Genomic DNA, 22,523 nt, shown 5'->3' with positions numbered 1-22,523 from the left:
ATGCTAACTTGCGCTTGTACCCTGGGTGAAAGTACCCACTTCTCGTGGGTGAAATTTTTTTATTAAAAATAATACCAGAAATCGATAGGGGGCAACTTTCAAGCAAAATTTGTTATATAAAGTTATTAACATAAATCAATACTTTTTAAGTTATTAAATATCAAAAATTTTATTTTTCTTAAAGAAATGCATGTTTCAAAGCTGTTTTTTACGTATTACTCAAAAACTGTAAGCTTTCTTAAAAAAATTATGATTACCAAAATTAAAGGAAATAAAAAATTTAATACATTCCCCACTTAAAGAACTAAACTAATGTAATTTCAAAGTGAGTTATGGGTAATTGAATGTATATTTTTTTCGATGAGTACTCAAATCTAAGTATTCAAGCTTGCATAACGGGAAAACGATGCATTTTATAGAATATACTTGTTAAACACTTCAGAGTACTTCAGTCAAAGTACTTCAGAACATCTATCAAATGAGCTCCAGTAGAAGTTAAGAGCATCAAAATTAAGCAAGTTATGATGAAAATAAGAGAACGCTTTCGATTTTTTCAGAAAAAAGTAAAAAATAAAAAATACGCCATTTCCACAAAAATTAAAATTTGTATTAATCCTCACAAGAATTTCTTTAGCGTAACATAGTTAATGATTTCAACAATTTTGACCGGTTTAGAATGCATATTTTTGAAAAAAAGTTATAATTTAAAAAATCAGAATTTTTAAAATTACCTTACTTTTCATTTTCTTCGGATAATAACTCCAAAAGTACTCAATATAAGTAAAAAATGATATATAACTAAATTTTAGTTTTTCCTGTTGCAAATACTTTACTCGTTTTACTATTTCCGTAGAGTAAAAAATAACCGAGATATAAACGTGGGAAATTTCAATTTTGCTGCGAGAACCATGTAACCGGGGCCATTTAACCTATTATTTTTAAAAAATTAAGAGGTGTAAAAGACTAAATTTGACGTTTTTTAATAGCGCTTGGAATCAACTTTATTTAGTTTTTAGGTGAACCTGATGTCTTAAAAATTAACAAAGTGATTTACAAAAAAACAATAACATTTTTTGGAAAAATTTTTAAAAGATAAATTTTGAAACATTTTTGGTGCATACATTTTAATGCTATCAACTTGTTCGAGGGCTTATTTGATAGATATTTCTAGGAACTTTGACAAATGTTTACTAAGTTTCTGTTATAAAAGGCATCATTTTCCCTGTATTTAAGATTGAATACTAAGATTTGGGTACTCGACGAAAGAAATATACATTCAATTACCTATAACTCACTTTTAGTTAACACTGAAAGGTTTTTCTAGTAAGGAGTTTATTTAATTTTTATTAGCCTCAATTTTGATATTAATAACTTTTTTGTAAAAACTTATATTTTTTGAATTATTTATAAAAAATCGGTTAAAACATGCATTTTTCTCACGAAAAAGTAAAATTTTCGATCTTTAATAACTCAAAAAGTTTTGATTCATTTTAATAACTTTATATAACAAATGTTGCTTATAATTTGTCCCTCTATCGAATTGTGGGGTTATTTTTAATAAAATAATTTTCACCCACGAGGAAGGGTGGCATCCACCCCCAGGGTAAAAGCGCAAGTTGGCACCATGTCACCTTTGTTCCTTGAGATATCCTCTAACCAGTCACCAATTTTCACGCAAATCGATGGAGGTTCAACGAAATCGGAGGTAATAGCTTATATCCACTTTCAGTGACTGCACTATTGGTCAGAATCTCCTATGAATGAAATAACCGATTTTATTTTGTAATGAGCCTGCTATTTTGCCATTCATAGCTTTAACGTCATCACTAGAAATAGCGATATATTTTTTCCAATCAATATTGTAGTTGCAAGTGCTTCCTAAAAACATATCGTACAAATACCGGCCAGTAGCTTTGCAAAATAAGATTTCTTCCATGATATTGTCATCTGCTTCAAAGCGCACAAATACTGCAAACTGTGCACAGTTGGAAACACCTGTAGATTCGTCACATTGCAAAGCAAAATGTTGGCTGTTTTTTTAATTTTTGGCCCGCGTGAATAAAAGAACAATGTACCAAAGTAGGAAAAAATTATTACCTAACGTATGTAGCTTTTAATTAAATTATTTCTTTGGCTTGCTATGACACCAGGGAGTCGCCAGAATATTTCAACCTGTAAAGGGGTCGCAAAATCAAAAATATTGAAAAACACTGGCTTAGAACAAGGAATTCTCTAAATAAAGATTTAATTAACACTCGTTCAGCCCACACATAATGTTGCGTTATATAAATAAATACGACTGACATTTTCACGTGATATTATTACCAACATACACGCAATAATATTTTGAATCTAAACCTTAAATGATTTTTGTAATGGATATATCATGAAATGAAATGAACATACGAGGGTTACTAGTCAAGTTTAAAATATACAATATGTCCCAGTAAGTTGAAACCATATGGAAAACTATTTTATTATTAATTTTACGAGAAAAAGTTATTCTTCATGAAAAGCTCTGCATGGTTCAAAACCTAAGATTCAATCATCAGATATCAAATTTTATGAATGTTATACGGGGTATGTCAAAAAATATGAATTTCGCTCAAGAGTAAAGTAGCTTTATTTTTCAAAATATTGAAACTTGTTATTATGAAAGGTTGTTTGGAATTAAGAACTATATTATAATAATATGCAACTACATTCTTGTTATTAAAAAAAAATGAAAATGTTTCTTAAATTATGGATAACAAACATTCAGTTATTCCAATTAAAATAATTATTTTATTACTAATTTTACTAAAAAAGTTATCCTTTATAAAATGTTCTGCATTGTCTAAAACCTACAATATAACCAACCATCCTATATCAAATTTTATCAATTTTGTATAAAGTAGAAGTATAAAAAATAAAATAAAATAAAATAAAATAAAATAAAATAAAATACCTTTATTTTTCACAACATTGAAAATTGTAATTATGAAAATGTATGAGAAGTTGTTTAGAATTAAAAACTATGTTCCAGTATGTAATTACATCCATCTGATTAACTATAAAAGTACTTTACTCTTGATCAAAATTCATCTTTTTGACACACCTCGTATAAAATTGATAAACTTTGATATAAGATGGTTGTATTTTAGGTTTTATGCCATGCAGAACTCTTTATGAAAAGTCACTTTTTTTTTGGAGAATGGGAAAAACAACTCAAAATAATCTGCTATGCAGACGATGCAATATTAATCTCACAAAGTGAAGATGATTTACAACGTATGCTGCACCAATTTAACATAGCCGCCAGAAAATTTACCATGTTAATTTCCCCAAAAAACACAAAATGCATGGTTATAACAGCAGATCCAATAAGATGTAAATTGGAGCTAGAAGGTCAGATAATAGAAAAAGTGATGGAGTTTAAATACCTAAGCATTACACTATGTAGCTACAGAAGGTTCGAAACAGAAGTGGAAGATCAAGTGAATAGAGTAAACAGAACCGCAGGTTGCCTGAATAACACAAACACGACCCGACACAGAGAGGACAAAAAGACTGCTCGAAACAGCGGAGATTAAAACCCATCGAAAAATCGATGGTAAGACTCTATATGACAGAGCTATAGATACAGATATACGACGGAGATGCAAGGTGGATAACATTAATAACTGGGTAAGAAACAGAAGAATAGAATAGAATGACCACATAAGCCGAATGACAACAAATAGAATAGTCAGGACAGCGAGAGACGGTTCCCCAATAGGAAGAGGATCAGTGGGAAGACCACGAAAACGATGAAACGACAACTTGCTAGAGGCGCATTAAAAAAACAGACAGAGTCATGTCTATACAAAAAGAAGAAGAAGAAGATAAAACATAGATATGCTGGTTTATTGTACTCGATGGCCTTATCTGTGATTTGTCTCAGTACAAATATGGCGTCTAGGCACGATCTTCCGGATCTGAATCCTTGTTGTTAATCTGATAAAGTTGTAGTTTATTTATTTTGTTTTTTAGGACTTCTGTGGTTAGCTTAAGTGCGATGTTCAGTAGATTTATCCCTCTATAATTGTTAAGGTCTTCTTTGAACAAACTCTTTGTTTGGGGAATAAAAAAACTAACAAACGAAAAGGCTTTGAGAATTTGTAAACGAAAACAACATGTTCGTTGACAAAAAAAAACTGATTAATTAATAATTTATCCACAATATAATCGTGAAGAAGGATGATTTTTAAACGTTTTTTTAAACGCTTTTATTTAGTTCAATAGTTTGCGTCAAATCTTTACACTGTTACTAATAAAACAGTCGTATTCTAAGGTTATTCCGTATTTATATCTAGAATAGTTATTCTAAGTATAAGGTAGATTACTAATAAACTCGGTATAAGCTAGATATAAGTATTCCAACTTTATTCCGAAATAATAGTTTGGCAACGTCGCAATCTTCTGCACAAATACATGGAACAATGATATATTGTGTCAAATATGTCAATTTTGATTTTTCTCTGTAACTGACAAACCAAATTAACCTAGGCGAGAAGTTTTTTTCTTGAAAATTCGTGTAAAAATATTAGCTTTTCAAATTCCAAAGTAGGTTTAGTCTGCAGTCAATATTAAAACTGAGTTATTCATTGTTTATAAGCCAAAATTGACCCTACTTTTGTAAAATGTCTTTGGAATGATAAAAATGAGTTTTTATTGATTTTTTTTAATACGTTTAAATTACCAGTATTCTTCTGTCAAATGGTTTCCGCAGAATTGCTGTAATCATTATTATTTTCTGAACAATAACATTGCAAAAAAGCTCTTTGGGAAAAACAAATTGAATAAAATTTAAATTAACTGACGAATCATTTTAAAATTTTTTGTGAATTATATGGACTATTTGACTCAACTTTTCATGCAATATCAAATTCAAATAAGTGAATCACCTATTAAGTTTTCTAAAAACCTTACACCATCTTTAGAAAAACTGATATTTAATTCTGAATTCCTTATCGGTGTATTGTGAAAAGGGATTTATTCTATCTTTGAAAAGTTTCCGCTTTGGGTCTTTTCTATCATGTTAATTAAATTATCAACTTCTTTGACAGCCGCAACACCTCTTAAATACATTTTTTTATTATATAATTACTCACAAAACAAATCAAAAATAATCTATTTTTGCCTCTGATGACATTGACATTCATAAAATAGGTTATACCAGACTTAAACAAGAGTGTGGGTCGGTATAAATTTTTATACCAAGTATAACCTATATCTAAGTTATTCCATGTTTATTGGTAGTGATTTTGCCTATACCTGATTTATTCTCAGTATAACTTATATACTTGGTTTATTAGTAACAGTGTTAGACGTTATAGTCTAAGAGCTAGTGAACCTTTTGACTAACGGTCGTCCTGTAAGGCTAGAAATTTGTAGTGTGATAATTCATAGCACACCAAAGCTAAAAACCATGACCTGGCAGGCCTCAGCGGTGCACGTGTATCTACCAGGTGAATCGAAAAGTGCAAATTTAGGGGGTAAAATAAACTTTCTCCTGTAAGGTTTAAATTTAAGTATGTGTTTGAGTAAGTCATTTAAAAGAAATGTGTAAAATGACAGGCGATTCTGAAGAGCATAAGACCTTGCCAGGCGAGGGGAAAGATTAGGGGTTTTTCCTAAATTTATTTTTTTTGCATCGAACAAATTTTTTTTAAGTTTTTTGAATCATTCCAAACAGAAAAGGTCTTTGGTGATTTTTCTCTTAAGTTAATAGTTTTTGTTATATAAGCGATTGAAAATTTTGAAAATTGCGAAATCGACCATTTTTAACCCCAAATCGGATATTTATCTAAAAATCTCAAAGTTGCCAAGGTAGGTAGATATTCTTTAAACATTGATTGATGAAAACCCAAAGAGTTTTTTGCAATACAATATCGGAAACCCCTTTGTTTTTTAATTGCTAATCAAGCGGACGCTTCACTGTAGTATAAGTGAGGACGTTTGAGTTGGCATAAATTCATTATCTCGAGAATTGGCAAATTTCAAGAGCAATCTTCAGACAGGTCGATTTTTATTTTTAAATTAGGACTTTTTGGCATATATATAATACTAGTGACGTCATCCATCTGAGCGTGATGACGTAATCGATGATTTTTTTAAATGAGAGTAGGGGTTGTGTGATAGCTCATTTGAAAGGTTATTTAATTCTCTATTCACTAATATAAACAATAACATAATTATTTATACAGGGTGTACAAAAAAATTTTTTTTATTAAATTAACTTTGATTAAATTTGACAAATAGAAGAAAAATTTTTTTTGTACACCCTGTATAAATAATTATGTTAATGTTTATATTACTGAATAGAGAATTAAATAACCTTTCGAATGAGCTATCACACAACCCCTACTCTTATTTAAAAAAATAATCGATTACGTCATCACGCCCAGATGGATGACGTCACTAGTATTATATATATACCAAAAAGTCCTAATTCAAAAATAAAAATCGACCTGTCTGAGGATTTCTCTTCAAATTTGCCCATTCTCGAGATAATGAATTTATGCAAGCTCAAACGTCCTCAATTATACTACAGTGTAGCGCCCGCTTGATTAGCAATTAAAAAAACAAAGCGGTTTTCGATATTTTATTGAAAAAACTCTTCGGGATTTCATCAATCAATGTTTAAGGAATATCTGCGTACCTTGCCAATATTGAAATTTTTAGATAAATGTCCGATTTGGGTTAAAAATGGCCGATTTCGCAATTTTCAAAATTTTCAATCGCTTATATTAACAAAAACTATTAACTTAAGAGAAAAATAACTAAGGACCTTTTCTGTTTGGAATGATTCAAAAAGCCTAAAAAAAATTTGTTCGATGCAAAAAGAATAATTTTAGGAAAAACCCCTAATCTTTCCCCTCGCCTGGCAAGGTCTTATGCTCTTCAGAATCGCCTGTCATTGTACACATTTCTTCTAAATGACTTACTCAAACACATACTTAAATTTAAACCTTACAGGAGAAAGTTTATTTTACCCCCTAAATTTGCACTTTTCGATTCACCTGGTAGATACACGTGCACCACTGAGGCCTGCCAGGTCATGGTTTTTAGCTTTGGTGTGCTATGAATTATCACTCTACAAATTTTTAGCCTTACAGGACGACCGTTAGTCAAAAGGTTCACTAGCTCTTAGACTATTAATTTGACTGCCTTTTCTTCAATGCAAATGAATGAAAATTTGCAGACATATGCATTCGTGGGAACAATACACGAATAGCCAATAAAAAAAATTTTTCATGCTTATTAATTGTTTAAAAAAAAATAAACGATTTTAATGGAAAACGCTTAAGTTCTCTTGATTTTTTACAATATGAAAAACTTGAAACTTTTACGGATTTTATAGCTAATGATATGAACAATACATAATTTCACTTTTTACGTTAATTGTTTACGTTATGCTTCATTAATAAACAATAAAAGTTTCAAATTTTTTGCCGATTCCGACTACTTTTCATGTTTGTACATCATATTTTTTATACATATGCTAATAAACATGACGATATATTTTAATTTTTGAAAAGTGTAAGACTAACAAGTAAAAAAATAAAAAAATATGAAAAAAAAATTTAAGAAACGCTTTTCTTTAGTTACGAGTGACTAAAATTAAAAATATAAAAAATCAACTAAAAAGCAAAAAATGAAAAAAAAATGAAAAAATCTAACACATTCGTTAAAGAAAAGCGTGGGGCGAAAACCGTTTATTCTATGAATACGCGCCACGCTTTTCTTTGACGGATGTGTTAGATTTTTTCAATTTCTTTATTTTTTGCTTTTTAGTTGATTTGTTATAATATTTTTCATTTTAGTCACTCGTAACTAAAGAAAAGCGTTTCTTAAAAATTTTTTTTTCATATTTTTTTATTTTAATTAGAAAAATATGTATGTGTGTTTATTCAAGGTGTCCCAAAAGTAGCGGAACGGTCGAATATTTCGCGAAACAAACATCGGATCGAAAAACTGAAAAATACGTATTTAATATTTTTCAAAAATCTATCGAATGATACTAAACAAGACCCCTCACTCTACTCCCTGGAGGTAGGGTGGGGGGTAACTTTAAAATCTTAAATGGAAACCTCCATTTTTTATTGTAGATTTAGATTCCTTACGTAAAGGTAAGCAACTTTTATTCAAGACATTTTTCGAATTGTGGATAGATGGCGCTATAATCGGTAAAAACGATTTATCGTCATACCATAGATAAATTAGAGAAACAGTCTAATATCTCGAGAAATACACTTCCAAATGAAAAACCAAAAAACATATTTTTAATATTTTTGAAAAATCTATCGAACGACCTCAAACGCGACCCCCCCCCCCCACTCCACATCCTGGAGATGGGAGTGGGGGTAACTTTAAAATCTTAAATAGGTACCCCCATTTTTTATTGCAGATTTGGATTTCCCATAAAAAAATAACTAACACTTATTCGAAACATTTTTAGAATTGTTGATAGATGGCGCTATAATCGGAAAAATGCAATTTATTAGCGCCATCTATCAACAATTCTAAAAAATGTTTTGAATAAATGTTACTTATTGTTTCATGAGGAATCCAAAATTTCAATAAAAAATGGGGGTGCCTATCTAAAATTTTAAAGTTACCCCCACCCCCACCTCCAGGGTGTGGAGTGGAGGGTCGTGTTTGGTGTCTTTCGATAGGTTTTTGAAAAATGTTACATACATGTTCTTTGGTTTTTCATTTGAAAGTGTATTTCTCGAGATATTAGACCGTTTCTATAAGTTACCTATGGTATCACGATAAATCGTTTTCACCGATTATAGCGGCATCTATCCACAATTCGAAAAAATGTTTCGAATAAAAGTTACTCACTTTTACATAAGAAATCCTAATCTGCAATAAAAAAGGGAGGTTTCCGTTTAAGATTTTAAAGTTACCCTCCACCCCTCTACCAGGGAGTGGAGTGGGGAGTCATGTTTGGTGTCATTCAATAGATTTTTGAAAAATACTGAATAAGTATTTTTCAGTTTTTCGATCCGATGTTTATTTCGCGAAATATTCGACCGTTCCGCTACTTTTGGGACACCCTATACATATATGTGTATGTAGGTATGTGTTTATACGGTGAGCACGTAAAGGTGGGAATAAATTAATTTTCTCGAGAACGGCCGATTTTGGAAAAAAATCCTGAAACAGGTCAATTTTTATTTTTAAATTACGACTTTTTGACATATATATTATACTAGTGACGTCATCCATCTGGGCGCGATAACGTCATCGATGATTTTTTTAAATGAAAATAGGGATAGTGTGATAGCTCATTTGAAAGGTAATTCAATTCTCTATTCAGTAATATAAACATTAACATAATTATTTATACAGGGCGTCCAAAAAAAATTTTTTGAATTTAATTTATGGACTTAAAAAGAAGAATGTGTGTAATTTATTTAATTCAAAATTCATTTTCGTGTTATCAGAAAACAGGAAATAGCTATTTGTATAACAAGGGAGGAAAGTGCTTATTTTCCTCCCGAGAATGAAGTTTACTGCCCGACGCGTAGCGGAGGGCAGTAATCATTCAAGGGAGGAAAAGGCACTTTACTCCCATGTTATACATATGGTTTTTCCACCTTCCTCAAATAACAAGTCATGTTTTCATTTTTACTTAATTTATTTATGTAACTAACCAACACAATTTATTAGAACTAAAACTAACAAGTATGTACAATATAACTGTCAACTGTCAAATATAAGTCAAATTAATAATGTAAACATTGTTAAATCAAAATAACAATTTACTGTTTTTTACCATTCTGCAAAATACAGAGTGTTTATAAATAAACGTTAAAATGTATAGAAACTTACGTAATAGAAAATAGATATTGTACAGGGCGTCAATAAGTTACATTCCATGAATGAAATACCATGACGTCACTTTTACTTTTCCTCCCTAGGGAGGAAAAATATTTTCCTCCCTAGGGAGGAAAAGTACAACTTTGCTCCCTACAATCAGGTCCGGAAAAGTATACTTTCGGTAGAGGTAGGTGGAAAAAATGTTTATTTGGCAGATAAATATTGTTTTTTGCTTAAATTCAATTAAATATTAAAGCAGCCACCCACCAGCCTCGTGACAGTTTAAACATTTAATTTAAGCGAAAAGCCACGATTATTTTTCAAATAAACATTTTTTTCTATTTTCTGAGAGCAGCAAAATGTATTTTGAATTAAATAAATTACATACATTCTTCTTTTTATGTCAATAAATTTAATCCAAAAAAATTTTTTTGGACTATAAATAATTATATTAATGTTTATATTCATCAATAGAGAATTGAATTAGCTTTCAAATGAGCTATCACACCACCCCTACTCTCATTTAAAAAAATCATCGATGACGTCATCACGCGTAGATGGGTGACGTCACTGGTATGATATAGATGCCAAAAAGTCGTAATTTAAAAATAAAAATTGACCTGTTTTGGGATTTTTTGCCAAAATTGTCCATTCTCGAGAAAATGAATTTATTCCAACCTTTATGTGCTCACTGCATATGTATACATATGTGTGTATATCTAGGTATATTTTTATTATAGTTAGTACATTCTTTCACGGTTTTTGCTCTAAATTTTAAAGAACCGCTTGGATTGACATGAAATTTGGCATACCTACAGCTTACATGTCAAAGGAAAAAGTGATATTGTGCCGATGTGTGCTTTTGCCCTAGGGGGTGACTTTCACCCCCTCTGGGGGTAAAAAAATATATGTCCAAAATAAGTCCGGAAATGGGTAAACTGACTAATTTTAAGTAACTTTTGTTCTATAGAGCTTTTTCGCCAAGTCAACGCTTTTCGAGTTATTTGCGAGTGAATATGTTAATTTTTCAACCACATTTTTAGACGGTTTTTCGCAAATAACTCAAAAAGTAAGTATTTTGTCGAAAAAATGTTCTTAGCAAAAATATAGCCTATAAAAAATAAAAAGAATGGTGTTTTTGGTGTTTTCGTTAGGTCTCTGGATCTCGTAGAACCAGAGTTAGAGCCAATGAAATATATATTCATATTCACCAAATTTCAAATAGAATATTTTGACGTGAAATATCCAAAAAATTAAGCACTTTTTGGGGAAAACCCATTATAACTTTTTTAAAGTGTTTAAAAAAAGCTTTATTTCTGTTTTTACAGAAAGTTTCTAGCATTAAATTTAAGCAAGTTAAGCTCAAAATAAAGTTGGGCCCTTTTGTTTTAGCAAAAAAAAATCGAGAAGATACTCCCTAATTAGCAACTGAAATGAAATTAATCGTTACCGCTCCACAAATTATTTTACTTATGTTGTGTTTATATTATGATCTGTAAGTTTTATCGATTCAAAGTGCTTATTTTTGAAAAAATTTGGTTTCAAAGAAAAATTCTTAAAAATTTTAATTTAGAAAAATATGATTTTTTTCAAAATAACTTAAAAATTGTTAGAGATACCAAAAATCTTGAAAAACAAAAAAAGTCAGCATTGCTTTTCTGAATAATATGTATTTTTTTGTTTTTCTGTTGGACAAAAATTGATTAAGATTTGGTGTTTCTAAATTTGAACACATTCGTGATCAGTGACTCGTTCAACCCCTTTTAACAGCCCTTTCAATAATAAGGACTTTAAACCGATGAAACTTACAGATCATATAAACAATACATACACGAGTCAAGAAACTTGTGAAGTCGTAACGATTAAGTTCATTTAAGATACTAATTAAGGGTGATTTTCTCGATTTTTTTACTAACACAAAAAGACCAACTTTATTTTGAGTGTAACTTGTTCACTTTTGACGCTAGAATTTTTTTTTATAAAACAAAAATGAAGCTTTTTTAAACATTTTAAATAAGTTTTAATGAGTTTCCCCAAAATGTGCTTCATATTTGGTTATTTCACGTTAAAATATTCCATTTGGAATTTGACGAATATGAACCTATTTTTCATTAGCTATAACTCTGCTTCTACTAGGTAAAGAGACGTGATATATACACCATTTTTTTAAATTTTTTACAGGCTCGATTTTTGCTAAGAATGTTTTTTCGACAAAATACTTACTATTTGAGTTATTTGCGAAAAACCGTCTAAAATCGTGGTTATTTTGTTGAAAAAATGAACATATTCACTGGCAAATAACTCGAAATGTATTGACTTAGTGAAAAGCAAGAAGATTCGAATAATCTGCGATGACTAAACTTTTAACTTGTTTTAATTTAATTTATGTAAAGAGGGTGATCACTGGATCTTCCTCTACAGGTCAAATTTTCAATTTTTGTCAAAGAATTTACCTATTGTTTTTAGTTAAGGACAGATTGTAAATATTACAACAATAAAAAAAAAACTTAGTGAAAAAACTCTATAGAACAAAAGTTACTTAAAATTAGTCAGTTTATCCATTTCCTGACTTACTTTGGACGAATATTTTTTCACCCCCGAAAGGGGGTGAAAACCACCCCCAGGACAAAAGCACATATCGGCACAATATCACTTTTTTTTCTTTGACTTGTTAGCTATGTGTATGCCAAATTTCATATCAATCCAAGAGGTTCTTTAAAATTTAGAGGTTTTGCAATATTTTACCGTTAAAGAACGGACTATTATGTTAGTTAAATATACCTATTCTAGTTATGTAATATTATACTTAGATGTTAATTGTCTGTCTAATTGGTCTTTACCAAAGGCATCAAATTAAATAAAAAAAAAACAAAAATGAATAACCATTTTCAATTTCGTTGCAAAACGAAAACACAGCCGAACCATATTCCAGTCCAATCAGACAGTGCTCCAAGCACCCCTTCCGGTTTCGAAACTTATTAGTCTCTGATCAGGAGGCACATATGCTACTCTCCCTGATCCAACCAAAACAAACCCCAGCGCGTAGTCCCGGATTGCAACGAACGAAATGGCATAGATGCCCTTGCGGCAACTGCTAGCAAAAAGACTAAGTTTTCACTCTAATGGCATATAAAACAACATAATGCTATTCTACGCCCCACCAGAATGAAAACAATGGGAACCTTCTCTGGTTACACCTCCGAGGCTTCTACAATTTGCAAGCCATACGGATGCTGAGACTAAGGAAGATGAGGGAATTCTACAATTTACAATTCACGTCCCATCTGCTCAGCGCGGTAAAGTTCCAACGAGAATGGTTCCCTTCATACTCCACACAGAGTAAATGTAAATCAAAAATAAATAACTATTTTCAATTTCGTTGCAAAACGAAAACACAGCCGAACCATATTCCAGTCCAATCAGAGAGTGCTGCAAGCACCCCTACCGCAAGCACCCCTTCGAAACCGGTAGGAGTTCTTGCAGCACTCTCTGACTGGACTGGAATATGGTTTGGCTGTGTTTTCGTTTTGCAACGAAATTGAAAATGGTTATTCATTTTTGATTTACAGTTACTCTGTGTGGAGTATGAAGGGAACCATTCTCGTTGGAACTTTACCGCGCTGAGCAGATGGGACGTGAATTGTAAATTGTAGAATTCCCTCATCATCCTTAGTCTCAGCATCCGTATGGCTTGCAAATTGTAGAAGCCTCGGAGGTGTAACCAGAGAAGGTTCCCATTGTTTTCATTCTGGTGGGGTGTAGAATAGCATTATGTTGTTTTATATGCCATTAGAGTGAAAACTTAGTCTTTAAAAAAAACAATTTAATAAAACACCTTACCTGGGGATTGTCAACAGCGCTTCTCATTATTCTCTTCCAGGTTCGTTCCATGGCGTTATACTTCTTACTTTCGACGGGTAATTGTTTTGTTATATCTTCACTAGTAAAAATTGGTTCCAAATACATCCATTGTCTAAAAATATTAGAGAGCTAAATAATTTTTTGTAACATTTAACCCTTGTCCGTGCAAGGTGGGTCCAATGGGCCCGAGACGCCACTTTCTTTATCATAAACTGATAAACAAAATTTAAACAAACGAACGACGGACGGACTTTGCGAATTTATAAACGAAAACGAAATTTTCGTTTATAAATAAGCCTGTTTTTAAAATTAATCAAATGGAATAAAATATCTTAATCAATTAATAGGTAGTTTTGATATTGTTAATAGTATTAATATTTATCTTTTAACCTTCCGATGACCAACCTTTTTTTGTTACAAGGATGACCAAGGGGGGGGGATAACCACCCCAGGTCAAAAATGACAATTAAAAAAAAATGAAGGTTTTTTTAATTTTTTTTATTGCATGGACTTTATGCCATTCAGCCAGTAACGTAACCTGGAAACGTAAAAATATTTAATTGTATTTATCGGTTAATTAAAAAATATAAATATAAACTTTAAACTATATAATGTACTAACCATAGAATTAAGATGAAACTTGTAAGCAATCTGTAAACACACCAATAATGTAATAAATCTTATAATACGAAAAAAAAGAAACGAAAAAAAAGAAACAAAAAAAAAAACAAAAAAAACAAAAAAAAAAGAAAGCAAAAATACATAAAAAACATAAAAAAAACAAAATAAAAATTTAAAAACAAATTGAAGAATCTCAGATGCAGAATCCACCAATTTAATAAGAAATAAAAATGGTAAATAGTATTTTAAAACTGAGATTTTTCGTGTTGAAATTTCTTACTGGTACATCCTTAATATGCGACTTTTTCAATTAATAAGACAGCAGACGACGAATATAGAAAACGAAAGGGACACGATCACATATCGCTTTCATTCGTCTAGGAATAACGGACAGCAGAGGAACTTTCAGTACTCAAATCCGAGTAAAGGAAATAAAAATAATAAATTATGGTTTTGCTTGTTTTCGATTCAGAGGGTGGCACACCAGCTAGACAGGCTGTTTCTACCATTTCAGGCGTCCTCAGTAGCTTTCGTTAGTGTGCCTACCTCTGGACCGAAAAACAGCTCTACTATCATTTTAAACAGAATCTGAAAAATAATTCAAATTTCCCATCAGACGCGATACAGCGACATCTACTAACAAATTGAAGAATCTCAGATGCAGAATCCACCAATTTAATAAGAATTAAAAATGGTAAATAGTATTTTAGAACTGAGATTTTTCGTGTTGAAAGTTCTTACTGGTACATCCTTAATCTGCGACTTTTTCAATTAATAAGACAGCAGACGACGAATACAGAAAACGAAAAGGAAAAATGGGAAAGCGAAATGTGATCGTTTCCCTTTCGTTTTCTATATTCGTCGTCTGCTGTCTTATTAATTGAAAAAGTCGCAGATTAAGGATGTACCAGTAAGAACTTTCAACACGAAAAATCTCAGTTTTAAAATACTATTTACCATTTTTAATTCTTATTAAATTGGTGGATTCTGCATCTGAGATTCTTCAATTTGTTAGTATATGTCGCTGTGTCGCATCTGATGGGAAATTTGAATTATTTTTCAGATTCCCTTTAAAATGATGGTGGAGCTGTTTTTCGGTCCAGAGGTAGGCACACTAACGAAAGCTACTGAGGACGCCTGAAATGGTAGAAACAGCCTGTCTAGCTGGTGTGCAACCCTCTGAATCAAAAACAAGCATCATTTATTATTATTAAAAATTAAAAATTTATATACACATTATATACGATATCAAAAAAAGTAATATAATGAAATTAAAAAAAAGCGACTAAAAATAAAAAATGAAAAAGAAAAAAAAATTTAAAAAAAAACAGTAACAGTTAAAACAAGAAACTTTTTAATTTACATTTACTACTAACTCGAACTCTTATTGTAGATCTGTGAATACAAATTCCAAAATAGTCTGGTCAATTGGCTATGCCAAGGCCATTAAAATAATAATAATAAAAAAAACCAGTCACAACATGAGTATTAGTGTCATGTGTAGTGTTTATGTTGAGGTGTCTTGTTACTTTGCAAAGTCGACGTCATTAGCGTAAAACTACTTGGAATTGCACATAATAGACGGTATTTTATTAAACACTGTTACCTAAAAAATTCGTATTCTACGGGTCAAAACTATATGTAACAATATAATAATATTTTTATTCATCCTTTAAGACATGTAATGTATAGGACATGTCATTACTTTTACAAACAAACAATAAAATTAATACATTTATAAATTTTATAAACATTTAAGGTAGATGGAATTGATAACATTTAGGTAATATTTCTGTCCAAAATAAACTCTTCCACAGTATAATAACATTTGGTAAGCAATAAGGTTTTAATGGATTGAATAAAACGTTAAACAATCCATATGCTCATAATAAAACCAGGTACACTCAGCAAGTCGCCACCTCGCGTCGAATAATTGTGGAAACTAGAATTTCTGTCATACATATGAATATTTTCAACAGCATATAGTAACATTCTGAAAATATAAATACATGGAAAACTTAAAATATTATTTTTAATAAATATGGGCTTACAGCTCTCAAGAGGTCTAATTCCAAACATTTTTCGTATTATACGTTTTTGTGTTATAAATATGCTGTCACTGTTGACTGAGTTCCCCCATAAAACTATGTTGTAACAAAGTCTACTATAAACAAGGCTATAGTATACATTTAACAGCGCAGAGATGGGCATAATATTTTTAATACGGGATAATGCATAGTATGACTTATTAAGTGACTTACTGAGCATGTCTATGTGAACTGACCATTTTAGTTTTGAGTCGAGATGGATACCTAAAAATTTTGTATGAATTGAGGAATCCAGTAGTACATTGTTAAAACTTAGGTGTAGTACAGGATCTACAGAATTTAAGTTATTAAAATATATTATTTTGTTTTGTCTACATTTAAAATTAAAAAAAAAAACAGTAAAAACCTGTATAAAAGGTATATTTAAAAACACTCAAAGGGCCACATCAAAATCACATAACTAGTTTCCGACTGGTAATGTGATTTTGATGTGGCCCTTTTGAGGGTTTTTAAATATACATTTTATACAGGTTTTTACTGTTTTTTTGTATTACGTGGTATACAGCCAACCACAGGAAATGTTTTTCCTTGTGAATTGGAATATTTAAAATTAGGTTATTAGATCGACACCAGTCATTAAACCGAGCTAAAAAACTATTGCAAGTAGATGCCAATTTATCATAGATCTGTGCTGAAACCACAAGAGAAGTATCATCTGCAAATAACGTCAGGTCCAAAACATCAAACTGGTTAGATGCATCGTTAATAAAAAACAAAGAAATCAGGGGTCCTAATACAGAGTCCTGTGGAACTCCCAGATTAATAACACGTTCCTCCGAAATAGCTTCATTGATTTTAACACAAATGATCCTATCTGATAAATAATTGATTAGCCAATCTAGAAATATGCTCCTAAAACCAATATTATACAGTTTATAGCTAACAAAACGACTATCAAGACAATCAAAGGCACGTGTTAGATAAAAAAAAGCCCTGTCACATATTCACCTGCATCCAAAGATCTGTAGACCCTTTCAAAAAATCTGCAGGCAGCGCAGACTGAGTGGATCTACCTGTACGGAAGCCATGCTGGCAATCGCTTACAATTTTAAATCTACCCAAAAACTCAGACATACGGTTATACACAATTCTCTCAAATACTTTGGAAAGTACACACAATAAGGAAATAGGTCTATAATTTGAAATGTCTTCAGGATCGTCTTTTTTGTAAATAGGACTAACGATTGCTTTTTTTAGAGTACTTGGAAAGACTCCTTTACCTATTGATAAATTTATCAAATATGCAGGGTGGTTTACTATATAAGATGACATAGCCTTTAATACTCTTATCGAGATAGAATTAAGTCCAGTGCTTTTTTTAGTTTTTAAATTATTGATCACATCCATTACCTCATTACCAACAACAGGTCTAAAGAAAAAACTGTTCTTAAGAATAGCAGAAGATATGCAACTATTAGATCGAGAATTCCCAAAATTATTTGAGAGTTTCTCCTCGGTTACTGTGCAAAGTGTGCAATGCACACGGGCGCCATCCTTTAGGGGCGCCAAAACCCAGGGTCAAAAATTGAAAAATAATTTGCAAAAAAATAAAAATTAATTTTAAAACAAAAGTTGAGAAATTAAATAGGATTAGGTATAAATACACACGAAACATACGAGTATTTAAATTAAGTGACAGCGATCTTTTAAAACGTTGTTTTGTTCTTGAAGAATGACTGAAATCAGGATAATAAGGATAGGTGTAGACTACAATGATTTGTTTAATGAAATTAAAAAGTCATTTCCATTACCTGATGATACTGACATGAATTAAAATGCCAAAGGGGCACCAAAATCATTTTTTGCCCACAGACGCCAGCAGCTCTTACGGCGGCCCTGGGTCAAAATACATAAAATAAATAATGTGTGTGTACTTTGTACGCACGTAAGAAGTTATACTTCTATTATATTTTTTTTTTATTTAAACACAAAACCACATCAACCGCGCAGGGTTATTAGTGGATATAACAATACAAATTATTACATTATATAGAGTTATACAATTTGATGTCTTTTAAATATGTTAACACTGATGAAACTTTTTTGGTGAGGATTGTCTTGAGGTCATCGTCTGTGATTCTATGGGATCTTCTTTCTTTTTGAAATTGGGGACACTCAAGTAGGATATGTTTAACAGTCAGTGGGTCGAAGCAGTTGGAGCAGATTGGTGGTGGTTCTTTTGTGATTAAGTATTTGTGTGTGAAGGTAGTATGGCCAATTCTTAGACGGTTAATAATGACTTGGTTTCTTCTGTTGGAGGGATTATCCAGGACAACATCTACTTTTGGGTGGATTTCATTTAATTTGTTACATAATTTTCCCCAATGATTTTGCCATGTATTAGTACAGTGGACCTTGACCAGAATCTTCAGGTCGGTATATGGATATGTTTTCAACTTAGCTGTATGGTTTGAGGTTATCCGACTTTTGTTTGCCAATTCATCTGCTTTTTCATTTCCATATATACCTGCATGTGAAGGTACCCAGATAAAAGCCACTTCCTTTCCTAATGATCGAAGTGTTTCTAGTTCATTTTTTATTCTTTGCATAATAGGGTTTTTGGTATACATTTGTTTCAGTCCTAATAATGCATTTAATGAGTCTGTTATGATAATGCATTTCATCGTTTTACTCTTCTTGAAAAAGATTAGGGCTTCCAGAATAGCTGTAGTCTCGCCTGTAAGAATACTGCAATGTATAGGTATTGATATGCTGTAAGAATTTTCACTAGAGTAGTAGGCAGCAGCGTGACCATTTGGAGTTTTAGAAGCGTCGGTAAAGATTTGCAAATACTTAGAATAGTGGTCTAGAATTTCCATAAATATATGTTTAATTATTGTGGGATTTGTAGTTTATTTTGGATACTTAGTTAGTGTTAAGTCAATAGTTAATGGGAGGTTTGTCCATGGGGGAAAGTTTGCATTTATATTTAGCGATACACTGAGTTGACTCCTATCGAAATTTTTGAGCTTGATTCTGTCTATGAGGGGTGTAGAGTTTTTTGTTTTTTTGTTAGGAGGAAGACCAGGGTTGCATATTTGAGAGAAAACAGGATGCTGTTTCTGGGATGATATTTTTGCAATGTAGTTCAAGGATAGTTGCTGTCGTCTTATATGTAATGGTGGTTCTCCCGTTAGAGCCTGCATACTACTAGCCGGACTAGTTTTAAATGCACCTAGTGCCAATCTCAAAGCTGTAGTTTGAATACTGTTTAGTTTTTTTAAGGTGGTTTTGCATGCAGCATCATAACATATACAACCATAATCGATTTTGCTTCTAATGAGAGATTTGTAAAGACTAATTAATATTTTATAGTCGGCTCCCCAAATTTTGTTGGATAATATTTTGAGGATATTTAGTCTTTTTTGACAGGAAAACTGTAGTTTATTTATATGCGAATTCCAATTCAAAGTTCTCTCGAAAGTTAGACCTAGAAAGTTTGTTTCTTTAGACTGCTCTAAAAGTAAATTATTTAATGTTAGATTAGTTGTTAGATGGGTTTTATTTTTATTAAAAATAATGTATCGTGTTTTTTCACTAGAAAAAGTAAATCCCGTTTTCATCGTCCAGTTTTGAAGCCGGTTTAGGAAACTTTGTATAATTTTTGTGGCTGTCATTACGTTATTTGATTTAGTGTAAACAACAATGTCATCTGCATAAATACTAGCCTTAATGGGTGATTTAATTACATTCATAATACTATTGAAAGCGATTAAGAATAGAGTTGGACTAAGAATTGACCCTTGCGGGATTCCGTTGTCCAATCTCTTAGGTGAACTTGTAACACCATTTATTCTAACTTGAATTGAGCGATTTTTGAGGAAATTCTTTATAAATGCTAGCATGTGACCTTCAATTCCATTCTCTTTCAATGTTTGTAGAATGCAGTATCTCCATGCTCTATCGAAAGCTTGGGTTATGTCGAAAAATACCGCTATTAGTTTTTGATTGTTTGCAAAAGCCTCATTAATTGAGGTCTGTAATGTAACGTGGTTATCTGTTGTGGATCTACCACTTCGAAAACCGCTTTGGAAAGGGGTAAGGACATTGTTCTTCTCTAATTACCAGATGAGGCGGAGGTTTATTATTTTTTCAAGGATCTTGCACATGCAACATGTAAGAGAGATAGGTCGGTAAGAGGTAGAGTTGTTTTTTGGTTTGTTAGGCTTAATTATAGGAATGATTATTGCTTGAGACCAGAGATCTGGGAATTCGTGCTTTACGAAAGAGGTATTAAATAAGTCTAACAGAATTAATTTGGCTTCGAGGGGTAGGTTTTTTATAAATACTGGTGGAATGTCATCCGGTCCTGCAGATGTGTTTTTTTAGATTTGATAGGGAAAATTCTAACTCTTGAAGAGTTATAGGTGCATTTAAGGGACTGTCAGAGTTATTTATGGGGATTGAAGAAGCTTCTATGTTTTGTTTGTATATTAGGGATTCGTAAGAAATATTTTTATCGCTAGAATTTTGTTGATAGATATCAGCTAAAGCTTCTGCAATTGTATTTTTGTTGCTAATTAATTTATTGTTGTGAGTTAATGTGTTTATATATCTAAACGAATTTGAGCCTTTGAGTTTACGAATTTTTGTCCAAATAACTTCGGAGGGCGTTGAAGGATTGATGGAAGATACGTATTCTCTCCAGGTATCTCTTTTGCTTTTTTTTATAAGATATTTTGCTCTTGCTCTGAGATTTTTGAAATTGAGTAAATTTTCATTAGTTTTGTGTTTTTTAAATTTATTAAAAGCATGCTTACTAGAAGATAGAGCTTGTGCTACTTCATAGTTCCACCAAGGTACTGGTGGTCTTTTGCAGAACTTCGTTTTACCTATGTTTTTTAGAGCTGCTTCTGTAATTATGTGGTTTAAGGACGAAATATTAGAGTTTATGTCATTACTTATCTGGTAGTTTTCAATTTTATTTTGAATGTCAGTTTGATAAGATGACCAATTTGCAGTCTTTAATTTCCAGGATTGATAGATTTGAGAATTAGGCGATTGAATTTCATTTGATGAGATACAGATGGGAAAGTGATCACTGTCATATAAAGATTTTAAAGTATTCCAGGTGAGAAACGTTGATAATGATTGACTGCATAGTGATAAATCTATAGCGGAAAATGAGCCGTTATAAGAGTTAAATCTTGTAGAGTTTCCTGTATTAAGTAATAGCAGATCAGAAGAGTCGATGAGGTGTTTCATTAAATTACCGTATTTGTCTATTTTAGAGCTTCCCCAAGCAGGATGATGACAGTTCATATCCCCTAAAATTATTTTTGGATGTGGAATTTGTTTAAGAAGGTTATCTAGTTCTTGTAGATCTAATTCGCTAGGGTGTGGTAAGTAAATGTTGCATATGTTAATATGTTTTAGGTATGTAATACTAACTGCTACAGCTTCGAGATTAGTACTTAATGTGATTGGCTTAGCTTCTAGGTCTGTTCTTACAAAGATGGCTACTCCGCCACTTGCCTGTTTTGCTATTCTGTTTTTTGGAAAACATTGGTAGTTTTGAAGTTTAATATTGGACTGCTTAAAATGAGTCTCTTGAAGACATAAGATCTTAGGGCATGTTTCATTTATTAGAAGTTTTAATTGTTCTAAATGGGTATAGAACCCATTGATATTCCACTGTAATATATAGGGGTTAGACATTTTCGAGTTCTGACTGAGAATGTGTTTCATCGGTCTCTTCTGTGGAAGAGAAATTATTGGGGCTAAGTTTCTTTCTTAATCGAGTTATATTATTTTTTAATTTTGAATTGTGGGTATAAGCGTGAATAAAATTAAGGATCTGAATTAATTCGGCTGTTTCGTTTGAATAGTTTTTTGAGGTTATTTCGGGATGTTTTGCGTTTAATGTGTTTTCGAGAAAGTCACATATTTCGTCGAAGTTAAGGACAAATGGTGGTGATCTATTTGCGATTTTGTCTTTAATTGTCTCTAGGGAAAGTAAAAGTTCATCTCGAGAATTTCTTTTTGACGATTTTGTTTTTTTCTTTGATTTCCTTGTTACTGGAGAAGTGAAGATATGAGAATCGGTCTGTGTGGTATTTTCGTTGATTTCTGGAGACGATG

General features: G+C 31.6%; 1 protein-coding gene across 1 annotated transcript in view; it reads right to left on the bottom strand.

The window, feature by feature from the left end:
- The window catches only part of LOC114334288 (dynein axonemal heavy chain 1-like), a 947,682-nt gene that overhangs the window by 740,670 nt on the left and 184,489 nt on the right, over positions 1-22,523 (bottom strand). The window contains exon 7 of the mRNA XM_050660136.1: positions 13,693-13,825. Within this exon, the coding sequence (XP_050516093.1) occupies positions 13,693-13,825 (133 nt within the window). The remainder of the gene's footprint in view (positions 1-13,692; positions 13,826-22,523) is intronic.

The sequence above is a fragment of the Diabrotica virgifera genome, chromosome 9, assembly GCF_917563875.1.
Source record: "Diabrotica virgifera virgifera chromosome 9, PGI_DIABVI_V3a".
Classification (NCBI taxonomy): Eukaryota; Metazoa; Arthropoda; class Insecta; order Coleoptera; family Chrysomelidae; genus Diabrotica; species Diabrotica virgifera.
The sequence above is the reverse complement of the archived record's forward strand: the minus strand, read 5'-3'. Positions and strand labels throughout refer to the sequence as shown.